General features: G+C 42.6%; 1 protein-coding gene across 2 annotated transcripts in view; it reads left to right on the top strand.

Moving 5' to 3' along the window:
• Positions 1-14183: 14183 nt before the first annotated feature.
• The window catches only part of smyd1b (SET and MYND domain containing 1b), a 74526-nt gene continuing 65889 nt past the window's right edge, over positions 14184-22820 (top strand). For both annotated transcript variants that reach the window (XM_059963429.1, XM_059963428.1), the window contains exon 1: positions 14184-14320. In XM_059963429.1, coding sequence (XP_059819412.1) covers positions 14184-14320 — 137 coding nt within the window. The remainder of the gene's footprint in view (positions 14321-22820) is intronic.

The following is a 22820-nucleotide window of genomic DNA, read 5'->3' as shown; positions in this document are numbered from 1 at the left end:
ATCAAGAATCTCTCAACTTCTTCCTTAAATATACCCAATGACTTGGCCTGCACAACCGTCTGTGGCAAAGGATTTCACCACCCTCTAAGCTAAAGAAATTTTTTCCTCATTTCTGTTCTAAATGGACATGCCTTAATTCTGAGACTGTGCCCTCTGGTCCTAGATTCCCCCACTATAGGAAATTTCCTCTCCACATCCACTCTACCCAGACCTATCAATATTGGATAGCTTTCAGTGAGATCCCTCCTCATTCTTCTAAATTCCAGCGAGTGGTGCAAAAGCGTAAAAGGGCGCCACAGTAGTGTAGCACTTAGTGAGACATTATTACAGCTTGGGGCGTTGGTGTTTGGAGTTCAACTCTGGTGCCGTCCGTAAGGTGTTTGTATATTCTCCCAGGACTGCGAGTGCTCTGGTTTCCTCCTGCATTCAAACGACGCACAGATTCAAAGTTCAAAGTACATTTATTATCGAAGCATGTATACACTAAACAACCCTGAGATTCATCTCCTTACAGGCAGCCACAAAACACAGAGAGTGGTGAATCTGTGGAATTCTCTGCCTCAGGAAACAGTTGAGGCCGGTTCATTGGTTATATTTAAGAGGGAGTTAGATATGGTCCTTGTGGCTAAAGGGATCGGGGGTATGGAGAGAAAGCAAGTACAGGGTTCTGAGTTGGATGATCAGCCATGATCATACTGAATGGCAGTGCAGGCTCGAAGGGCTGAATGGCCTACTCCTGCACCTATTTTCTATGTTTCTATGTGAAGAAACCTCAACAGAGCCACCAAAAAAAAAGACATCAAACACACAATAAAGAGGAAGGGAGTGAGAGAGAGTGGGACTGGGGAAGATGTGGGGGAGGGGAGAGGGAGGGGGAGCAGGAGAAGGAGGGGAGGGGCGACGAAGGGGAGAAGCAGAGGAAGCAGGATGGGGAGAGGGAGAGAGAGAAAACGAGAGAATTGTCCTGTGATTTGGTCCAGGATTAAATAGGTCAGTTGCTGGGTGAAACAGCTCCCTGGGGAGGAGGGGCCTGTATCTCTACATAAATAAAAAAAAACTAATAAATGTTATTTAAAAGGTGTAGTGTAGGTGAACAATAAAGCGTAAGGTCATAACAAGGTAGATTATGAAGTCCATTTTATCGGACAAGAGGTCCGTTGAAAGGTCTAATAACAGCGGGACAGAAGCTGGTGCTATGCCATTTCAGGCTTTTGTATCTTCTCTGATGGGAATGAAAATGTCCAGCATGGTTGGGTCCTCTGATTATGTTGGTCCTTGGAAAGTTGTTTTGTAGTCCAAATGAAGTGCTTTGGTCCAAATCAATCCTTGTCCATTCTCCCCTGACAGATGCCGCCTGACACGCTGAGTTTCTCCCACAGTTTGGTTATTGGTCTCTAGATTCCAGCATCTGCATGCTATTGTGCCTCCAAATCATTTTAGTATTAGTTTTGTTAAGCTTTGCATATTTTTAAAGAGAAATACTTGTAAAGTGTGTGCTTCTTATGAATCATTCCTATTAAGCAAAGAGTATAAGGGAAGAAGGCAGGCACTGGGGCCTAGTGTGTGAGAACAACACACTACATTACAGCTTAGGGCCAGGGAATGAGTTTAAAGCTCTGACAGGGGACTCTTGGTGAGTATATTCATTTTTGTTGCATAGATCAAGACTGAGGATTTACAAGCAGCTGGAAATTGTAATGTTTTTTAAATTTAAAATGATTGCAATGTGAGGATAGATTTTCATCAGTATGGCAAGTAAGTTAATAGAGTGAGCGCATTATGAATGCTGTGTGGTTGCTGGTTATGCTTTTAATAAGGGAAAAGGAGAGCCGAGGAGATTGCATGAAAGAAAGGGTTTATTTTCAGGGCTGTAAAAGCTTTTTATCCTTTAGCTGGGTTTCCTGCAGCTCCTCTGATTTGATCATGTACGGTCGAGTGTCACTATAAAACATGGATCATATGACAGCTGTACAAGGTGCCGGTGAGACCACAGTTGGAGCATTGTGTGCAGGTCTGGGGACCCAGGTTTAGGAAGCATGTCATTAAGCCAGAAAGGGTGCAGAAAAGATAGACAATAGACAATAGGTGCAGAAGTAGACCATTCAGCCCTTCAAGCCTGCACCGCCATTCTGAGATCATTGCTGATCATCTACTATCGATACCCGGTTCCTGCCTTGTCCCCATATCCCTTGATTCCTCTATCCTTAAGATACCTATCTAGCTCCTTCTTGAAAGCATCCAGAGAATAGGCCTCCACTACCTTTTGAGGCAGTGCATTCCAGACCCCCACAACTCTCTGGGAGAAGAAGTTTTTCCTTAACTCTGTCCTAAATGACCTACCCCTTATTCTCAAACCATGCCCTCTGGTACTGGATTCTCCCAGCATCTGGAACATATTTCCTGCCTCTATCTTGTCCAATCCCTTAATAATCTTATATGTTGCAATCAGATCCCCTCTCAATCTCCTTAATTCCAGCGTGTACAAACCCAGTCTCTCTAACCTCTCTGCGTAAGACAGTCCGGACATCCCAGGAATTAGCCTTGTGAATCTACGCTGCACTTCCTCTACAGCCAGGATGTCCTTCCTTAACCCTGGAGACCAAACCTGTACACAATACTCCAGGTGTGGTCTCACCAGGGCCCTGTACAAATGCAAAAGGATTTCCTTGCTCTGGTACTCAATTCCCTTTGTAATAAAGGCCAACATTCCATTAGCCTTCTTCACTGCCTGCTGCACTTGCTCATTCACCTTCAGTGACTGATGAACAAGGACTCCTAGATCTCTTTGTATTTCTCCCTTACCCAACTCTACACCGTTCAGATAATAATCTGCCTTCCTGTTCTTACTCCCAAAGTGGATAACCTCACACTTATTCACATTAAACGTCATCTGCCAAGTATCTGCCCACTCACCCAGCCTATCCAAGTCATCCTGAATTCTCCTAAAATCCTCATCACATGTCACACTGCCACCCAGCTTAGTATCATTAGTAAACTTGCTGATGTTATTCTCAATGCCTTCATCTAAGTCATTGATGTATGAGATTCATGAGGATGTTACTGGGACTGGTGGGCTTGTGTTATAGGGAGGGACTGGAGGCTAAAGAGCAATCTTATTGAGGTATACACAATCCTGAGAGGTATGATAACAGACAGCACAGGAGCATGTTGGTTAGCACAACGCTTTACAGTGGAGGGGACCAGGATTTAATCCCCACCACTGCCTGTAAGGAGTTTTACCTCCACCCCGTGACCGTGAGGGTTTCCTCCAGGTGCTCTGGTTTCTTCCCACAGTCCAAAGGCGTGCCAATTGGTAGGTTAATTGGTCAATGTAAATTGTCACGTGATTAGGCTGGGATGAAATCGGGAGATTGCTGGGCATCATGGCTCAAAGGGTCAGAAGGGCCTATTGTGTGCTGCATCTCAGAAAATAAATAATAATAAATAAGATGACTGGTCACCATGGTTTTCCCTCTATAGGGGAGGCTAAAACTAGACGGTATAAACTTAAAATGAAAGGAGAAAGATTTAAAGGAGATCTCAGAGAAAAGTTTTTCACCAAGGGGGTGCATGAACCACCAGAGAATGGGTGAAGTGGGTAAAATCACAATGTTTAAAATATATTTGGATAGGTAGATGGATAAGAAAGATTTAGAGGGATATGGGTCACATTTAGGCAATCAAGTTCAATCCCCGCCACTCCCTGTAAGGGAATTGTAAATCGGCATTGCGTGGGTTTCCTCCAATTCTCCAGTTTACTCCCACAGTCCAGACGAGCATGTCAGGGTTAGTAAGTCGTGGGCATGCTATGTTGACGCTGGAAAAGTGGCAACACTTCTGGGATGCCCCTGGCACATTGCGAACGACACATTTCACTCTATGTTTTGATGTTTCAGTATACATGTGACAAAAAAATCTGACCTTTTCAATCATATAGGAAAAATAATCTTGGGACCTGAAATACAAACTCTTACCTTTTTGTTCTTTTTCCAGCTTGACATCATGGCCCCCCAGGAACAGATCTGGTAAGTCTTCTCCTTCGAGGGCAACTGTTGGAAGTTCTTAATATTGCAAATCTGATCACTTTGTTTCCGTCTATGAACAAGGAGTATAACAAAACAATAGATACCAATTGTTCTTACATTGTGTGTTCAATGTTTATGTCTCTAGTTTTGGACTCCCCTATCCTGGGATTGTTAACTCAACTGTTTTGGGTCCCGTATCTAAGGAAGGATGTCCCGTCATTGGAGAGGTTCCAAAGGATATTCTGGAGAATGATCCTGGGAATGAAAGTGTTCACATATGAGAAGCGCTTGTTTACCCTAGGCCCATACTTGCTAGAGTTTAGAAGAATGATAGGGGATCTTATGGAAATCTATCAGAAACTGAAAACCCTGGATAGTGTGGATGTGGAAAGCCATAGTGGGGCAGTCTAGGACCAGAGGGCACAGCTTCGGAATACAAGAACATCCCTTTACAACAGAAAAGAGGAGGAGTTTCTTTAGCCAGATGATGGTGAATCTGTGGAATTCATTGCCACAGACAGCTGTGGAGAACAAATAATTGGGTGCATTTTAAAAAAGAAATTGATAGGTTCTTGATTAGTAAGGACGTCAAAGGTTATGGTGAGAAGGCTGGAGAGGGTTAATCAGTCAGCCATGAAGGAATAGTGGAGCAAATCTGATAAGCCAAATGGTCTAATTCTGTTCCCATGTTTTATGGTCATTTGGTCTTATGGGTTGGTGTTCGATCTGCTACTTTTCATGTTATATGCTAATGAACGATAATGGAATTGATGGCTTTGTGACAGGATCAGAAGGTAGAATCCTTGTGGGTAGAGATAAGAAACAGCAAAGATTAAAATACCCTGACGGGAGTCATATACAAGCCTCCGAAGAATAGCCAGGTTGTGGGCTGCAAATTATAATGGGAGATAGAAAAAGGAAATGTTATGAAGGTCATGGGAGATGTCAATGTGCAGTTAACTGGGAAAATCAGTTTGGTGCTGGAGCCCAATATGTCGAATGCCTATTGGGAGGCTTTTTAGAGTAGCTTGTGGTTGAGCCCACCAGGGAAAAGCCAGTTCTGTGTCACTTCCCCTTTACAGCACAACCAATGGGAGGTGGAGGAGCGATCTGACTGTGATGTATTGGGCAGAGTTCATTACTCTCTGAAGCTTCTTAAGCTAGTGTGCATTTGAATTGCTGTACCAAACCACGAGGCCATCAGTCAGGATTCTTTCAACAGTAGATACAGTGTGTAGAATTCACTAATTTTCTCTTTTGTCCCCTCCCACCCCAGCATGCATCTGTCACCCATGCCATGTTGATCCATGGTCTGCAAGTTGTGTTGACATTTTCAAATGCACTAATTGTGGGTTTCACCTTCTGCATTGGAGCCAACATTCGGTTTCAATCTTATCTCCAGAAGTCGTTGTCGTACTTTAAACCAATGGCACAGCAAAAGACTTCCATCAATGTGACCACACACCCATGCAGAGTGGAGGTGACCGTAGCCCATTGCTTTCCAAACTGGACATTCAAAAATCTGACCGTCAATCTCACCTCAATCTATACGGACTTCATGGCGTACTGACATCGCACGGACTTCCCGTGAATCCATAAGGCCAATGTGTGCAATCAGAAGGACATTTTCCAGCTGCTGGTCATCGAGTCTTTGGCAGGGAACGACAACCATCGTGCTTCCATCCGTAGCACGTGGGGACAAGAGAGGAGAGTGGACGGGTTCTTAGTCCACCGTGTCTGCCGTATCCATTCACAGGCTTTTCAGTCGCTGGTGGATCAGGAGAACAAGGAGCACGGCAACATAATCCAGTGGAGCTTTCGCGAGTCCTTCTTCAACATCACCCTGGAGGAGACACTCTTCTGGAAGTGGTTCACCGAGGAATGCCAGGCTGTGAAATTGTCCTGAAGGGGGATGACGACATGTTTGTTAATGTGGAAAATACTGCGGAATATCTGAAGGAGTTTAATGCTTCCCTCTATGTTGGAGATGTTTCCAGTTAGTGTTGTTTCCAGTAAATACTACATCTCCCTATTTCAGTAAGGGAAGAAACCTTATCCTCAATTCAGAAACTGAACGATGCATCCAAATACAAGGAACTCTTTGCTATTGATAATGCATTTCTGGGAATTTGTGCCCAGAGGGCCAAGATTGAAGTGATCTCTCACGGAGGCTTCTGGGCATTTGGAAATACTCTACAGGATCTGTGCATTTACAAAATGCTAATGGTCATTTACTGAGTGACACCCAGTGAGCTGTGGCTGATTTGGAGCCTGCTGAATGATGCAATGAAGCAGAGCATCCACTCCTCGAAAGTTTAATGTACATTCAGTTGTTACTTTATTAGGCACACCTGTTCACCTGCTTGTTAATGCAAGTATCTATTCAGCCAATCACGTGGCAGCAACTCAATGCAGAAAAGCATGCAGACATGGTCAAGAGGTTCAGCTGTTGTTCAGACCCAACATTAGAACGGGGGAAGAAACGTTTTCAAAGTGGCTTTAACCATGGAATGGTGCCAGACAGGGTGGTTTGAGTATCTCAGAAACTGCTGATCCCCTGGGTTTTTCACACACAACAGTCTCTCGACTTTACAGAGAATGGTGCAAGAAACAAAAAAAAATGTCCAGTGGGCGGCAGGCCTGTGGGTAAAAAATGGCGCATTGATGAGAGAAATCAGAGGAGAACAGTCAGGCTGGTTCAAGCTGACAGGAAGGTGTCAGTAACTCGGATAGCCACACCTTACAACGGTGATGTGCTGAAGCGCTTCTCTGAATGCACAACGCATGAAACCTTGCATTGGATGGGCTACACCAGCAGAAGAGCACAAACCTACAGAAATATGCTCAGTGGCCACTTTATTATGTACCTTCTATAACTGTTAACGGTGCCATTGTGTGTAAAATACAATGGTTAAATTTAATCCAAATCATTAGTTTTCTGATTTCAAGGGGAAATTAATATGTAAATGAGCAGAAATATAACATTTATATTTAAAGTCATGGAGTCGTAGAACACTAGAACACCGAAACAGGCCTTTCAGCCCCTCTAGTCCATGCTGAACTATTATTCTGCCTAGTTTCATCAACCTGCTCTTCTTCCATTCATGTACTTATCCAAAATTAACTTAAATGTTGAAATCTACCTTGCCTCTGGCGAAGCATCCACCACTTCTGCTGCAGGCTCGTTCCACACACTCACCACCCTCTGAGCGAAGAAGTCCCCCTTATGTTCCCCTTAAACATTTCAGCTTTCACCTTTAATCCACAACCTCTAGTTCTAGTCTCACCCAACCTCAGTGGAAAAAGCCTGCTTGCATTTCGCATTTACCCTATCTATATCCCTCATAATTTTGTATAGCTCCATCAAAACTCCCCTCATTCTCCTACACTCTAGAGAATAAAGTCTTAATTTCTTTCTCCTCTAATGTTAACAGAGGCCACCTACGCGTTGCACCAGCCAACCAGATTGAAATTTACATTTGTTTGCAGATGTAGTATTGACTCTTTAAATTCTGACGCTCATCTGACACAGGATGTCTCGGATCAGGTACAGAGTATTCTGAAGGGAGAGGGTGACCAGCCAGAAGTCTTGGTACATGTTGGTACCAATAACATAGGCAGAAAAAGGGAGGAGGTTCTGAAGAGAGAATTCAGGGAGTTAGGTAGGAAGCTGAAAAGCAGGACCTCTAGGAAAGTAATCTCAGGATTGCTGCCTGTGCCACGTGCTAGCGAGTGCAAGAATAGCATGATCAAGCATAATAATGTGTGTCTGAGAGACTGGTGTAGGGGGCAGGACTTTAGATCCCTGGATCATTGGGGCCTCTTCTGGGGGAGGTATAACCTGTACAAAAAGGATGGGTCACACCTGAACCCCAAGGAGTCCAATATCCTAGCAGGCAGGTTTAATAGAGCTGTTAGGGAGGGTTTAAGCTAATTAGGCAGGGGGATGGGAACCAGAGTGATAGGGCTGAGGAAGGGGAAAACAGAAATAAATCAAAGATAAGTGCAACAGAGACTATAGAAAGAACAGGAAGGAGATGAGGCTTAATCACAGCCAGTGGGATGAGTTACAGGGTAATAGAGGTGTGGTGCAGTTAAAACAGAGAGCAACAAATACTGGACTGAAGGTGTTATACTTGAATGCACGCAACATAAGAAAGAAAGTGGACAATCCTGAAGTTTAGTTACAGAGTGGCAAATATGACCTTGTGGCCATCTCCAAAACTTGGCTAAAGGATGGCTGCCATTGGGAGCTGAACATTGAAGGATATACAGTGTATCAGAAAGATAGGTTAGTCGGCAGAGAGGGTGGTGTGGCTCTGTGTATAAGAAATAGTAAATCATTGGAAAGAGATGACATAGGATCGGAAGGTGTAGAGTCTCTATGGGTTGAGTTAAGAAATGGCAAGGGTAAAAGGACCCTAATGGCAGTTGTATACAGGCCTCCAAACAGCAGCCGGGTTGTGGATTACAAATTACAGCAGGAGATAGATAAAGCATGTCAGAAAGGCAATGTCATGATAATCGTTGGGGATTTTAACATGACAGTGGATTGGGAAAACTAGGCCAGTACCGGACCTCATGAGACGGAATTTGTAGAATGTCTAAGGGACGGCTTTTTAGAACAGCTTGTTGTTAAGCCCACTAGGGGATCAGCTGTGCTGGATTGGGTGTTGTTCAATGGTCCAGAGGTGATAATCAAGGAACCCTTAAGGAACAGTGATCACAATATAATCGAGTTCACTTTGAAATTTGAGAAGGAGAAACTAAAAGCCTTAGCCTGAGAGTGGGAAGCAGGCAGGGAGAGGGGAGTCATGGTTGGGAAAAGGGGAAGGAGAGGGAATCACCAGAGAGACATTCTGTAATAACCATTAAACCGATTGATTGGAATCAAATTAGCTGGAAGTATCTTCTCCTTGGTAGGGAAGAGGGACCCACTGGTCAAATAGTGGGTATTGGCAGCCAAACTCGCCGTGGAGAATAAAAAGAGAAGAAAACTGGTTTTTGAAGATTGGGTAGTTATAGTATTATCTCCCTTTCATGAAAGTACTTGAGGCTATTTATATCCAATAAGGCTTAAGGTCTTCATTTGAGTTTAGAACTTCATGGTCAGCAAACCCGATATCATTGCACGTAAAGAGTCAGGACAATGTTAATGGCAAGACCCCTAACAGTGCTGTTGTGCAGAGAGATCTCAGGAACCAAGTCAATAGCCCTGAAAGGGGCTTCAGATTGAGAGGAAGGCATATGGCACTCTTGCCTTTACCACTCAAGGAACTGAATTCAGGAGTCTTGAAGTTATTTTCCAGTCTTATAAAACTTTAGCTAGGCCGCATCTGGAATATTGCAAATGGTACTAGTCACCCCATTTTAGGAAGGATGCCAAGGCTTTGGAGAGGGTGCAGAAGAGGTTTACCAGGATGCTGCTTGGTTTAGCATGTGTTGTAACAGGAGATTGGACAAACTCGGATTCCTTTTCTGAAGCGGTAAAGGGTGAAGGGAGACCAAACAGGCTTTATAACATTACGAGAGGCAAAGACGAAATAGACAGCCAATATATTCTTTCCCCAGGATTGAAATGTCTACCAGCAGACAGCATGCATTTAAGGTGAGAGGGATCCAGTCAAAGGAGATGGGCAGGGTGAGTTTATATAGTAAATGGTGGGAGCCTGGATACACTGCCTGGGGTGCTGGAGGGGAGCCAAGTACAAAACAGGCTTTGAAGAGGCTCTTTAAAAGGCACGTGAACATGCAGGAAATGGAAAGGCACAGACACTGGGTAGGGAGAAGGATTAGTTTCGTTGTGCATTCAATTGCTAATTTAATCAGTCTTGCACAACATCTTGAACTGACGGGCTTCTTCCTCTTCTATTCTGTGTTCTATTTCTTAAATTCTCTGTAATATGGAACTGTAATTAATAAAGTAAAGATTTCATTATTTTACAGCGTGCTTGTTATTTGTTTTAGGTGAAATAGCAGAATATTATTTAAACATTTGAGTTGATTAAATGGCTGTGTAGGAGGAACTTAAGAAGGCGAAGCAAAAACCTTTTGATTCTTTGAGCCTGCTCTGTGGTTTACAGGTGATCATCTGACGCATAACTCCCGCAATCCCTTTACTGTCTAGAAATCTATTGATCTCAGCTTTGAATCCATTTAATAACTGAACATCCAAGGGTTTCAGATTTAAAGAGTTCCAAAGATACATTACCCTTCAAAGGAAAAAGATTTCTGCTCATTTGAACCCTATTAGGTCTGCCCTTTTGGTTACCACTGAAATCCCTAGAATCCTGCACTTGCAGGAACATTCTCTTCACATTGAAGAGAGCAGCTCGGTAACGGAGTGATAAGTATAACTTCCTACCGTGTCAGCTGTAAGATCAATGTTCAATTTCTGCTGCTGTCTGTACGGAGTTTGTATACTCTACCCCTGACTGTGTGGGTTTCATCCAGGTGCTCTGGTTTCCTCCCATATTCCAATGACATGCGGGTGAGGGTTAGTAAGCTGTGGGCATGTTGTCTTGGTGCAGGAAACATGGCTAAACTTGTGGGCTGCCCCCAGCACATCTCGGAATGTGTTGGTCTTTGATGCAAATGATGCATTTCACTGTATGTTTTAAAACACAAAAATACAACTGCAGATGCTGTGGATCAAAGAATACAAAGACAACGCTGGAAGAACTCAGCGGGTCAGGCAGCATCCGTGAGAAAAGAGTAGCCAACGTTTCGTCTCGGCCCGAAACGTTGGCTACTCTTTTCTCACGGATGCTGCCTGACCTGCTGAGTTCTTCCAGCGTTCAGTTCATATTCACTGTATGTTTTGTTGCACATCTGACAGACAAAGCCAATCTTTATCAATGCTTCAGTACAACTTCTAAAATTTTGTCCAATACAATGAGGTCACCTCCTATTCTTCTAAGATCCAGAGACTTCAGAACTGACATCCAGGAAGCCATCAGGAGAGTTTTCACTGCAAAATTCTTGGTAGCAAGTATATTCTTTTTTCAGTCCAAGAGATCAAAAACATTACAATACTCTAGGGTGGACTCAAAAGTTACCACATAACTGTAGTAGGACAACTTTATTCTTGTAATGAAGCCATCAAGCAATGAAGGCTAATGTACCACTTACCTTCCTAATTGCCTGTTGTGTCTGCTTGTCTGATTTTGGTAACAGACTCCCAGATCTCGTATATCAGCGAGCAGTATAGCCTTCAGCCAACTAAATTAATCCCTTATGCCTTGCCTACACAATGTCCATATCTCTCCATCTTCCTCACACTCACGAGCCTATCTAAACATCTCTAATATGTCCCTAATATATTTGCCTCCGCCACCTCCCCACACAGAGCACTCCAGGCACCCACAACTCTCTGTGTAAAAAAAAATTTTACCCTCGCATCTCCTTTGAAATTACCCCTTCTCACCTCAAATGCATGCCCTCTGGTATTAGATATTTCAATCCTGGGGAAAAAGATACTTGCTGTCTACTCTATCTATGCTTCTCATAATCTTAGAATTCTCTATCAGATCTCCCCTCAGCTCCAGCGAAAACAACCTATGTTTGATCTCCTTGAATAGCAACACTTCCCAATTTCTCATCAATTAAAACTTCTCAGAAATTCGGTTTTTATGAAGTGGATTTTCTCTGATTGTACTCAAGAAGTGTACAGGCCCTTTTTTCTCTGCATGCCCTTAGAGTATCGTTGCATCCTTACTACACTCTTATTTATGTCATCAGCAAACTTGACAATGCTTTGGGTCCCATGTTATCTTAGCTTACAAACCAGCCTACTCTCTGGGACCTTATCAAAGGCTTATCAAATCCATGGGCCTATTGTGCCACCCTCAGGCTGGAGGAGCAACACCTTATATTCTGCCTGGATGGCAACCTGAAGGCGTGAACATTGATTTCTCCACCTGCTGTATTTAAAAAAATCCCTGCTCCTCTTTCTCCACTCTGGCCTCTTGCCTCTTCTCATGACTATCACCTCCACCAGTGCCCCTCCTCCTTCCATTTCCCCTATGGTTCCCTCTCCTCCCCGACCAGATTCATTCCCCTCCAGCCCTCGTCCTTTCTCTGCTCTCTGCTCGTATTCGTATCTGTTCTGCATATAATTCCTGAAGGGTCTCCCATGTCTAACAATCCCTTATACTGGGCCTGGCTCGAGTATAAACAATCAATTATCTAATGGTGTTTTTTTTCAGTAAAATAAAGATCCAGTAGCCTTTGGTACAGCTTTCTCACATGTTGATCCTCAGGGCTCTTCATTCATGCAATTCCTTTAAAAGTGCTGGTTAGGTGAACATTGTGGGAATATTACACTCAGTGAATTACCTAGTACAGGAATTACCTAGTAAAGTGGCCACTGAGTGTACTATATGTTTGTGGTCTTCTGTTGCTTTAGCCCATCCACTTCAACGTTCACCGTGTTCTTCTGTACACCACTGTTGTAACGTGTGGTTATCTGAGTTACTGTCACCTTCTTGTCAGCTTGAACCAGTCTGACCATTCTCCTCTGATCTCTCTCATTAACAAGATGTTTTCATCCACAGAACTGCCCCTCGCTGGACACTTTCTGTTTTTCGCACCGTTCTCTGTAAACTCTGGAGACTGTTGTGTGTGAAAATCCCAGGAGATCAGCAGTTTGTGAGATATGCAAACCACCCTAGCTGGCACTAACAATCATTCCATGGTAAAAGTCACTTAGATCACATGATTGGCTGATTAGATATTTGCATTAACAAGCAGGTGAACAGGTGTGCCTAATAAAGTGTCTACTGAGTGTATGCTGGTGTATAAAGTGTGTGGCATCCTTGCATTGTGCTGGTTATTGTATGTTTCGATGTACATTTGATAAATAAATGAATGTGAATCTGAGCTAACATTGTCTTCTCATCTTTCCATATATATCCTCCTGCATCTGTAATGTCCATCCACTGCATTATTTACTTATTGATTGGAGATATAGCATACAGATATAGCCACACTGCCCAGCAATCACCCAATTAATCCTAGGCCTGACCGTAGGACAATTTACTATGACCGATTAACCTACCAACTGCTACATCTTTGGACTCTGGGAGCAAACCAGAGCACCCAAAGGAAATCCACGTGGTCATGGGGAGAACATGCCTATGCCGAGGCAGATTAGTAGGTTGGCACAGACTAGATGGGCTGAAGGGCCAGTTTCTGTGCTGTGTTCGATGACTCTCTGCCCAGTTGGTGCAGACTTGCATTGAGTCTATTATGGATTATTGTTATTCAATAATGGATTTATTGACTATGCCTGCAAGAAAATTAATCTCAGGGTTGCATATGCTGACATGTATGTACTTCAAGAATAAATTTATTTTGAACTTTGACTCTATAACTCTAATGTGGAATTAGGCAGCATAGTACCATCATGCTTTACAGCACCAACGACCCGGGTTCATTTCCAGTTGCTCCCTGTAAGGAGTTTGCACGTTCTTCCCCTGACAGTGTGGGTTTCCTCTGGGTTCCCTGGTTACCTCCCACATTCCAAACGTGTGCAGGTTAATAGATCAATTGTTCAAATGGGAGTGATTGGGCAGCATGGGTTCATCGGGACAGAAGGAGGCTCTGTTATCGTGCTGTATCTCTAATAATAAACTCTCTGTCCCTTGGGTGTGGTTATTATATTAGGACCTTGCCCCACACTGCTGCTTAAGAAGAGACCAGTTCTTCTCTATTCTTTTCTCTCAAGCCTCTTAACAAATGTCTGCCTCTCTCCAGCTGTCACACTTTGATGGATAAGGACATCTGATTTCCAAAAATAAAACCCTGGGCTCCAGCCTCCTTCCCAGAGCAGGGGAAGAGCCAAAACATCCATTATTCCAGGATTTATAAAATTCCTCAGGAAAATGTTACACTTTCTGGTATCTCTTAGCAAGATCCTACTCCTGTGGTTTCACCAGTGCAGCCATTATAACCTGATCCAGCATGTTGTGTTTGACAGGTTGTATTTCCCCCCTGTCCTCCGTGCTCCCCCTCACCGTTTGACTTGGTCCAGCCTGACTGAGGCAGACCATTTATAGAAGCTCAGTTTCAGGCATCTGAACGGTGTCAAGATAACTGGAGATTAGTCACTAAGGTTAAAGTCTGTCCTGTTGCACGTAGTCTCTCTCATTCCCTCAAATGACGGTGGGTGACATGGAAAAAGCAGAAGTCTTCGACGCGGAGAGCAAGGGAAGGGGTCTGAAGACGAAGCAAGAAGTTTGGAGTGGGGACGTGGTCTTCGCCGAGCCAGCGTACGCTGCGGTCGTGTTCGACAAGTGAGTCAATGCGCCTGCTTACTGTACAGTAAAAACCAATGCATATTGCTCCATTGTAGGTGGTAAATTCTGTCTGGGGAAACTTGTTTTGAGAAAGCAGCAATCAGGCAGTTTTCACATTGATGTCTTATTGAGCAAGTTACTTTGTGCTGAGAGCTTTTCCCTCTCCTGTTATTTTTGGTACTGCTCTGCGTAAGGAGGTTTCCCCAGACTGATTGCATCTGCAACTGTCCCCAGGATGGTGCATGGGTCTGTGGGGACACAGGTGAACTATAGGTCTCAGTAACTACACGTGGCAGTTTTTGCTCAGTGGAATAGAGATGTGAACTCTGAGGCTTGCTATGAGGGTGTACAGAGATGGCATCCGTCCCTGCTCGTCTGTGACTGAAGCCCCTGTTATGGCACGTGCTGGAGAATTCCAGGCCTCCGAAATACAGGAAGGATATTAATAAGGTTGAAAAAGTGCAGAGGAGGTTTCCAAGGGTGTTGCCGGGGCTTGAGAAACTGAGTTACAGAGAAAGGTTGAATAGGTTAGGACTTTATTCCCTGGAGCGTAGAAGAATGAGAGGAGACTTGATAGAGGTATATAAAATTACGATGGGTATAGAAAGAGTGAATGCAAGCAGGCTTTTTCCACTGAGGCTAGGGGAGAAAAAACCCAGAGGACATGGGTGAAGGGTGAAGGGGGAAAAGTTTAAAGGGAACATTAGGGGGGGCTTCTTCACACAGAGAGTGGTGCGAGTGTGGAATGAGCTGCCAGATGAAGTTGTAAATGTGGGCTCGCTTTTAACTTTAAAGAAAAGCTTGGACAGGTATATGGATGAGAGGTGTATGGAGGGATATGGGCCAGGTGCAGGTCAGTGGGACTAGGCAGAAAAATGGTTTGGCACAGACAAGAAGGGCCAAAAGGCCTGTTTCTGTGCTGTGATGTTCTATGGTTCTATGGTTCTAACTGGGAAATGAGGAAGGACAATGGTGCTCCAGTTGGGACAGCTTTGATGTTAAGGAGAACTTGGTGATGTTAGCTTTTGAACTTGGTGATGTTGGACATAGTTATCACTGACAAGCCGACAACTGTTGTCCGTTCCTAACTGCTGAATTGAACGGCTTACTCGGCCATTTTGGGAAGTAGTTAAAAGTCATCTGCATTGGTGGCGGCTGGTGACAGAAAGATCAGACCATGTTGGCAGCAAGTTTCATAGCCACAAAGTCATTTACACGGAAACAGATCCCTCAGCTCAATGTGCTGACCATCGCACTAATCTTTCAGCTATCCCATTGTATTGGAGTTGGAGATTCACAGATTACAGAATCAGACCCTTCGGCCCAAATTCACGGTACTAATCCCACTTGCCTGCATTAATCCTATATCCCTTTATATCCTGTTCATTCAGGTACCTGACCGGATGTCTCTTAAATGTTACCATTCCTGCCTCCATAATCTCCCCTGGCAGCTCATTCCGGAAACAAACTACTCAGCCTTCTGCCTCTCACATTAAAACTATGCCCTTCAATTTTAAACCCCTCTACCATAGGAAACACTGGCTACCTACCCTATCTAGGCCTCCGATAATTTTATTTTCCTCTATTATGTCACATCTCAGCCTCCTTCACTGGAGGGTAAACAGACCCAGCCTATCCAATCTCTTCTTAAAACTCAAGCCTTCCAATCCGGGCAATGTCCAGAACATAGAACACCACAGCATAGTACAGGCCCTTCAGCCCACAATGCTGTGCCGACCCTTTAACCTGTTCTAACTAACTAACCAACTTGTACTTATCTTCTGCACTTTGGCTTAGAACATTTTGCTGACTTTGTCCACTTGTACGGATAGTTTCAGTGATTCATGAACTCTAGCTTTCTATTTATAGAATGTCAACTTGCCTTGGTGCATCTCCCAGAATGCACGGCTCACACCTCACTGGATAAAATCCATTTGAAACTCTTCTGTTGCTTTCGCCTGTGCTTACGTGTTCAGTAAGATGTACGTAACCCTCCTCTCACCAGTGCCCGTGTACAAACTTGACTCTTTAGCTAACTTTGCCAACAGCCACATAACTCGCCAGTGAGAAGGCCACCTTTCATAAATTACATATGATTTGGGGTTCAACCAAACAAGAACAACGTGATGTTCCAATTAAAGGAACCTCGATTTGAGCGAATGCTGTGTAAATACTGCCCATACACAGTTATCCGTTGGCAAGAAATAACAGATTGTACACCGCATAAGATTATAAAGTGTATTTACCAATTTCAGCTTTATCAGACAGTTAATAGGAAAAAAGAAATAAAAGAAGATATAAGGACCCACTCCAATGTGGACATAACATTGGAGCTCATATTGGAGTCATAAGGGAAGTATCTCTTTATTCATGAGCTGGACCCATAGTCTGCTACATTCTAAACTTCCCTTGAAGTCCATCGCAAATGAACTGGTTCTCTCTCAGGAATGTTCACCCCTCCTCCTTGGAGCCATTCATCAGCACAAAGTACTTCTTGCCATAGAGACTCTCCTAATGGCATTCTGCAGCATCTTCCCTCGAGTCCCGCTCCACAGCTCCTGCTAAAAGACCTCAAACGAGACTGTCTGTCACAAACCTCTCTCTGCCCAGCTCTCTCTGGAATTTTCTCCCGACCCTACCACCCTAATTGACTGATACAACTTTCCTAAGTTGAACAACATGGCTTCTTATCTTTAGCTGAAACCAAAACATTCTACTAGTGGGACACGCAGCTTTTACAGAAAGCTTCTGAATTAAAATACCTACGGCATAGCAGTAGAAATCTTAACCAGGGCATTACATATATAAAGCTAACTTCTGTCTAATCTGCTAACTGCTTTATTGTGCCTTCTCTTTATGGGAGGAAATGGGAGGAAGTGGAAAGAATAGGTTTAAGCTGAGGAAAGACCTTGGAGGCAAGATTTTCACATAGAACTCAGTGGATATGTGGAACAAGAAGCCAGAGATATTGGTAGGGTCAAGTATAATTACCTTAAAAATTACATTCAGACAGGTTAAATGTTCAGGAAGGCACCTTGGTAAATATAAACAAATTGGACCAAAGGACCTGTTTCTGTGCTGTATAACCCCATGATTAAACCTCCAGTGTTTGATGGGATGTTTCCTAGAATGTTAAACGGAGCAAGGGAGGAGATAACTGGTGCTCTGACAGACAATGTTGCATCTATGTTTGACATACATGAGATACCAGAAGACTAGAAAAAAATCAAATCATAATCAAAGTAAATTTATTATCGAAAGTACATTTATGTGACTATATGCTATCTTGAAATCCATTTTCTGTTATCCTTTAGTTTCATAAATGGCCATAGGGAATACCCTGAATACATCTGCAAACTTGTAGATTGGAGTCCAGCCATGCAATCAAACGTGTCCAGGGTGTAGAATGGGATGTAACCTTCTGCAGGACCATTGTGGAGGATAATTACGTTGGAGGTGTTGCTGTCTGCCCTTATTGATTGTGGTCTGTTGGTCATGAAGTCAAAGATCCAGTTGCAAAGGGAGATGTTGAGTCCTAGATCTAGGACTGTGGAGATGAGTTTGCTTGGAATTATGGTATTAAAGACAGATCAGTAGTCAATAAATAGCAGTCTGAATTATTCAGTTATCAAAACCATAATCACTACAGTTTAACAGCACTATCACCACATTGATCACTTTGCACAAAAATATTTTTCTTTGCTCTAATCGTGTTCATTCTTGTAAAAATTTGGTATAATTTAAGTTTAATTTATAGTGTTTGTGAATACTGCCTAAATGATTCTACATACCTGTGACAGTGGTATAAATATGTTTTTCTTTTTTTTTGGTGATTTTTTTTATTGAAGTTCATCATCAAACAAACATTTCCGTAAGATGTATTTCAGACATTGTACATATATATCATATAATCATATATATCATATAATCATATATATCACAAATCTCCACAAAGTATTTATCTGAGGTTTACACTCATAGAAAAGAGTGGAAAGAAAAAGCAAGCAAAAGGAAAAAAACTATGTACAAGTAGGGAGTGATTTTTTTTTTTACAACATATTCATTGATTTGTGAGAATAAAATCAGGCCTTATGTAGTTAAACCACTTTTCCCAGTATGAATCAAATTGTTCCAGCTTATGATTAACAGATGCTGTTATCTTCTCCATTTTGTAAATGTCCATTGTAATTTCCATCCATGCTTTTAAAGTTGGGCTCGCCTGTGATAACCATTTCCTAGTAAGAGTCTTTTTACCAGCCATAAACTTGACTATGACTTTTATCATTAGATCTGAATTATTTCATTTTGTTATCAGATTACAGAACAAGAACAGAACCTAAGGAAGATTATTCTTAAAAGTTGCAATGACAGTTAGGTGCCATGGTGTCATCGTTGATTCATGGGTAGTGTAGTTGTCCACAGGGTTTTCATGGTAAAATACGGAAGTAGATTGCCAGGCCTTTCTCGCACAGATACTGCTGCTGACCAGGTTGGGACCCAGCTGGATTTGAACTCATGACTATCCGCCTCAAAGTTCAGTGCTGATGCACTACACCACCGGCCAGCCTAAATGACAGTTCTTACTTATCAGGCTCTTAAACCAGAGAGGATAACTTCACTCAACCTCACTCGCCTCATCACTGAAATCTTTCCACGATCTACGGACTCACTTTAAAGGATTCTTCATCTCAAGTTCTTGAGATTTATTGCTTATTTATTTATTAATAATATTATTTTTTCTCTCAACTCAAGCTGGTAAAAGCTGAGGTATGGGTATAGCAAAGCACACTCATCTGTTAATTGCTAGGAACTTTCGGATTACTCTAGTGGTGTTTAGCATTGTGGCTTTCTGAAGATTTACATAGATATTACAGTGTAGCCCTAATTGTTTAATGCTATTGTGTAGTGACTTTGGGATGATACCAGTTGTAGATATTACTATTGGGACAATGTTCATGTTCCAAAGTCTTTCCATTTCCTCTTCTAATTCTTACTGAAGTTTCTTGACCTCAGAATCCATCCTTGGTGAATAATAACAAGTAATTGAGCAATGACACCAGCACTGGAGTTCAGTTTGCTGAGACAGTACAAAATGAATCTTGGAGGCAGAGTAAATGTAGTTTTGCTATGATGTTTGAATCCATAAGTCAAATTGGATATAACTCAATTAAGGAGCACTACTTGTATTATGCAGGCCCAGTTGGCTATCGTGCAGTTTTGATCCTGAAATAGAGAACCACTTAAAGAGGTACTTTGGATAAAAGACAGTCTTGAGTGGAGAAAACCTGTTATCATTTAACCTCCCAGTAGTAATCAGACATCTTTGTCTTGAAAGAACACAGGCTACTGGTTTCTCCACGGGAAATTGACCAGCACTTTTACTGATATTTGTACAATGAGACTCTATTAAACAAAGTAATTTATAACATTAAGTAACACAATTAGCTGAGAGTTATTAAGTACACTTTTATCTATGAAGTTTCTGTGAGGACAAATAAAGTTGCTATTACAAATCAATGCCACAGTTGTTCTGTTACGTGAGGTTTCATCTTCATCTGCAAAGTTCAGAATAAATTTTATTATCAAAGTACATATATGTCACCATACACAATCCTGAGATTCATTTTCTTGTGAGCATGCTCATCAAATCCATAGAATAATCACAGTAACACATATGAGGATGTGAGTGAGCATGCTGATATGTGTCTGAGTGATGTGAGTGTGTGTTTGTGAGTGTATGTGCATGCGATTGTGTTTAGGTGTTAGTGGTGAGTGTGTGCATGCGATTTTGTTTAGGTGTTAGTGGTGAGTGTGTGCATACAATTGTGTATAGATGTTAGTGGTGTGTGTGTGCATACAATTGTGTTTAGGTGTTAGTAGTGTGTGTGTGCATACAATTGTGTTTAGGTGTTAGTGGTGAGAGTGTGTGCATACAATTGTGTTTAGCTGTTAGTGGTGAGTGTGTGTGCATGCGATTGTGTTTAGGTGTTAGTGGTGAGTGTGTGTGCATGTGATTGTGCTTAGGTGTTAGTGGTGAGTGTGTATGGATGCATGAAGGAAAAGGGAGGGCTATGTGGGAGGAAAGTATTAGATTGATCTTGGAGTAGGTTAAAGGGTCAGCACAACAACATGGGCCGAAGGCCCTGTGTTCCGTGTGTGAGTGTGCGTGTGTGTGCATGCTTGTACTAGACCAGGATTACGCACAAGCTTTTGTATGGTGCCTGGAGGCACTGTGCTCAGCAGTGGAGGTGACTTGACTGCTGGGCCAGCAGATGGGGCTGACTACAGATCCTAGCAGAATCATCCTGGTCAGAATCAGCTCCTTAAGGACAAGAAGAAAATGGGAATGGGTTTGAGGGAAGATGTAGATTCTAATGAAGGAAGAGCAGAATCACTTTACTAAATGTGTTTAGCACATGGCGACACTGAAGAGTTAGACTGCTCAACGAAACGTTCAACTTCCTTTGCTGGGCTCTGATAGCTGATATGTCAATAGAAGGTCAAAATGAAATGTCAAGTGCACTTCAACAACCTAGTGCCAGAAAGGAATGGGATAATTCTCCTGTGGAAAGTATTTAATGCCCACACACCCCTCATCACTTGGGGATTTTTAACCAGAACATGACTAATTACTGCTGCTCAGGAGTCGTGTCAGAGGATCGTGGATTTAGCAGGACTCAAATGATCATCTCCTCCCCTCTGTGTCTGAGTAGGAGAATTTCAAACCCCTTGTCAAAGTTGAGAGAAGACACTCCATTCATCTACAGACTCATACAGCACAGAAACAGGCCTTTCAGTCCACTGAGTTCAGGGAGGTGGAGAAGATGTTTGCTGTAGTGGGCAAGTCTAGGACCAGAGGGCACAGCCTCAGAATACAGCGTCGACCATTTAGGACAGAGATAAGGAGGAATTTCTTTAGCCAGAGGGTGGCGAATCTGTGGAAGTCAGTGCCACACACAATGGTGGAGACCGAGTCATTGGATATATTTAATGCAGAGTTTGATAGGTTCTTGATTAGTAAGGGCATCAAAGGTTATGGGGAGAAAGTAGGAGAGTAGAGTTGAGAGGGATGATCAATCAGACTTTTATTTTTCACTGAAAACTTTAGATTTTTATTTCACAATAGCACTGGTGCAACTAAGCAAGATCTAGTTCTATATATCCATATGCAAGTATGGAAAAGCCACAGACTGTAGCACCAATATAACATTAACTTTTTTTTCCATGTTTAACCAGTTTCTGCACTGTTCCCACTAGAAAGTACAAACTGACTTTTAAAAAAAAATGTAACTAACAATAAACAGCAAACCGAATTAAATTCTCAAAATCTGCTTGCATGGAAAACACTTGACAGTCCTTTCACCTCAAGTTGTTTGTTGTGTTTCAGTAAGGAAAAATAGCATTAAGAGAGCAAGGGCTTTTTGGTCCAATTTATATTAAGTTCAGTTTGAGTAACTGCTTCAGCCATTGCCCCATCAGAGCCATTTCCTCCACGCCCTGATCCACGATTTCCTCCGCGGCTTGAGCTGCTGTATGAATCGTGTGGAGGATAGCCTCTTTCCATTGGAACACCTGGGCCTCTATCTTGCCTATTAATACGATCATTGTGGCCAATCAGCCATTTTAATGATAGAGCAGATTCAATGGGCCAAATGGTCTACTTGTGCAGTCATTAACCACCTAATTGCATTCATCCCACTTTATTCTTCCCACTTGTCCATCACCTCTCACCCAGAGTATACCACCCAACTACATTAATGGCAGTTTCATAAACTGAAGAGATTCTGCAGATCACCGCACTAAGACACTGTTTGACTGAGAAATGCCTTTGCTTGAAGCTCCCATATCCTGCAACTATTAACATGAGTAAAGCTCAACTGAACTCCAACAGGATCCAAGACAGACCTTAGGATATATAGTGACTGGCAACAAGGATTAAAAAACTGTCAAAAAAAAGGAAAATTATGTTATTCATTCACAACTCCAGCATCCCATGTAACTTGAGAGTTTCTGGATTATTCTCTCAGAGATACAGTCACATATGGTCTAAAAGACAAAAGGACTAGTCAAATCTATGAGGCAAAAACAGCCTTGGATTTGATTTAATGTGCAGGATTGCGTCTTTCATGGAGATGGCAGCTGGGAACGCTAAGGAGCTCTGTCCCAAAATGGCCAGAAATATAACAGCAGGAACTTCCAACGTTGTGGTCTAGCAACAAGGTTGGTGTCATATGACCACAAGTGACACATGTCATTGTTCAAGATGGAGTAATAATTATTCACACATCTGTTTGTTTAGAGAGTCTTGGAGCTTGTCAGAAGAAAGGATCCGGTGCACCTCAGATGATAGGGCACAACAAATGCAACAGTAGAAAACAGAGAGAAGTTCCTCAGAGGGAGATTCAAGATTCAGGATTCTACTTATCACTTGTGCTTTGAAGCATACAGTGAAATGTGTTGTTTGTGTTAACAACCAAAGGTGTGCTGGGGGCAGCCT

This window comes from Hypanus sabinus, chromosome 3 (genome assembly GCF_030144855.1).
Source record: "Hypanus sabinus isolate sHypSab1 chromosome 3, sHypSab1.hap1, whole genome shotgun sequence".
Taxonomy (NCBI): Eukaryota; Metazoa; Chordata; class Chondrichthyes; order Myliobatiformes; family Dasyatidae; genus Hypanus; species Hypanus sabinus.
The sequence above is the reverse complement of the archived record's forward strand: the minus strand, read 5'-3'. Positions and strand labels throughout refer to the sequence as shown.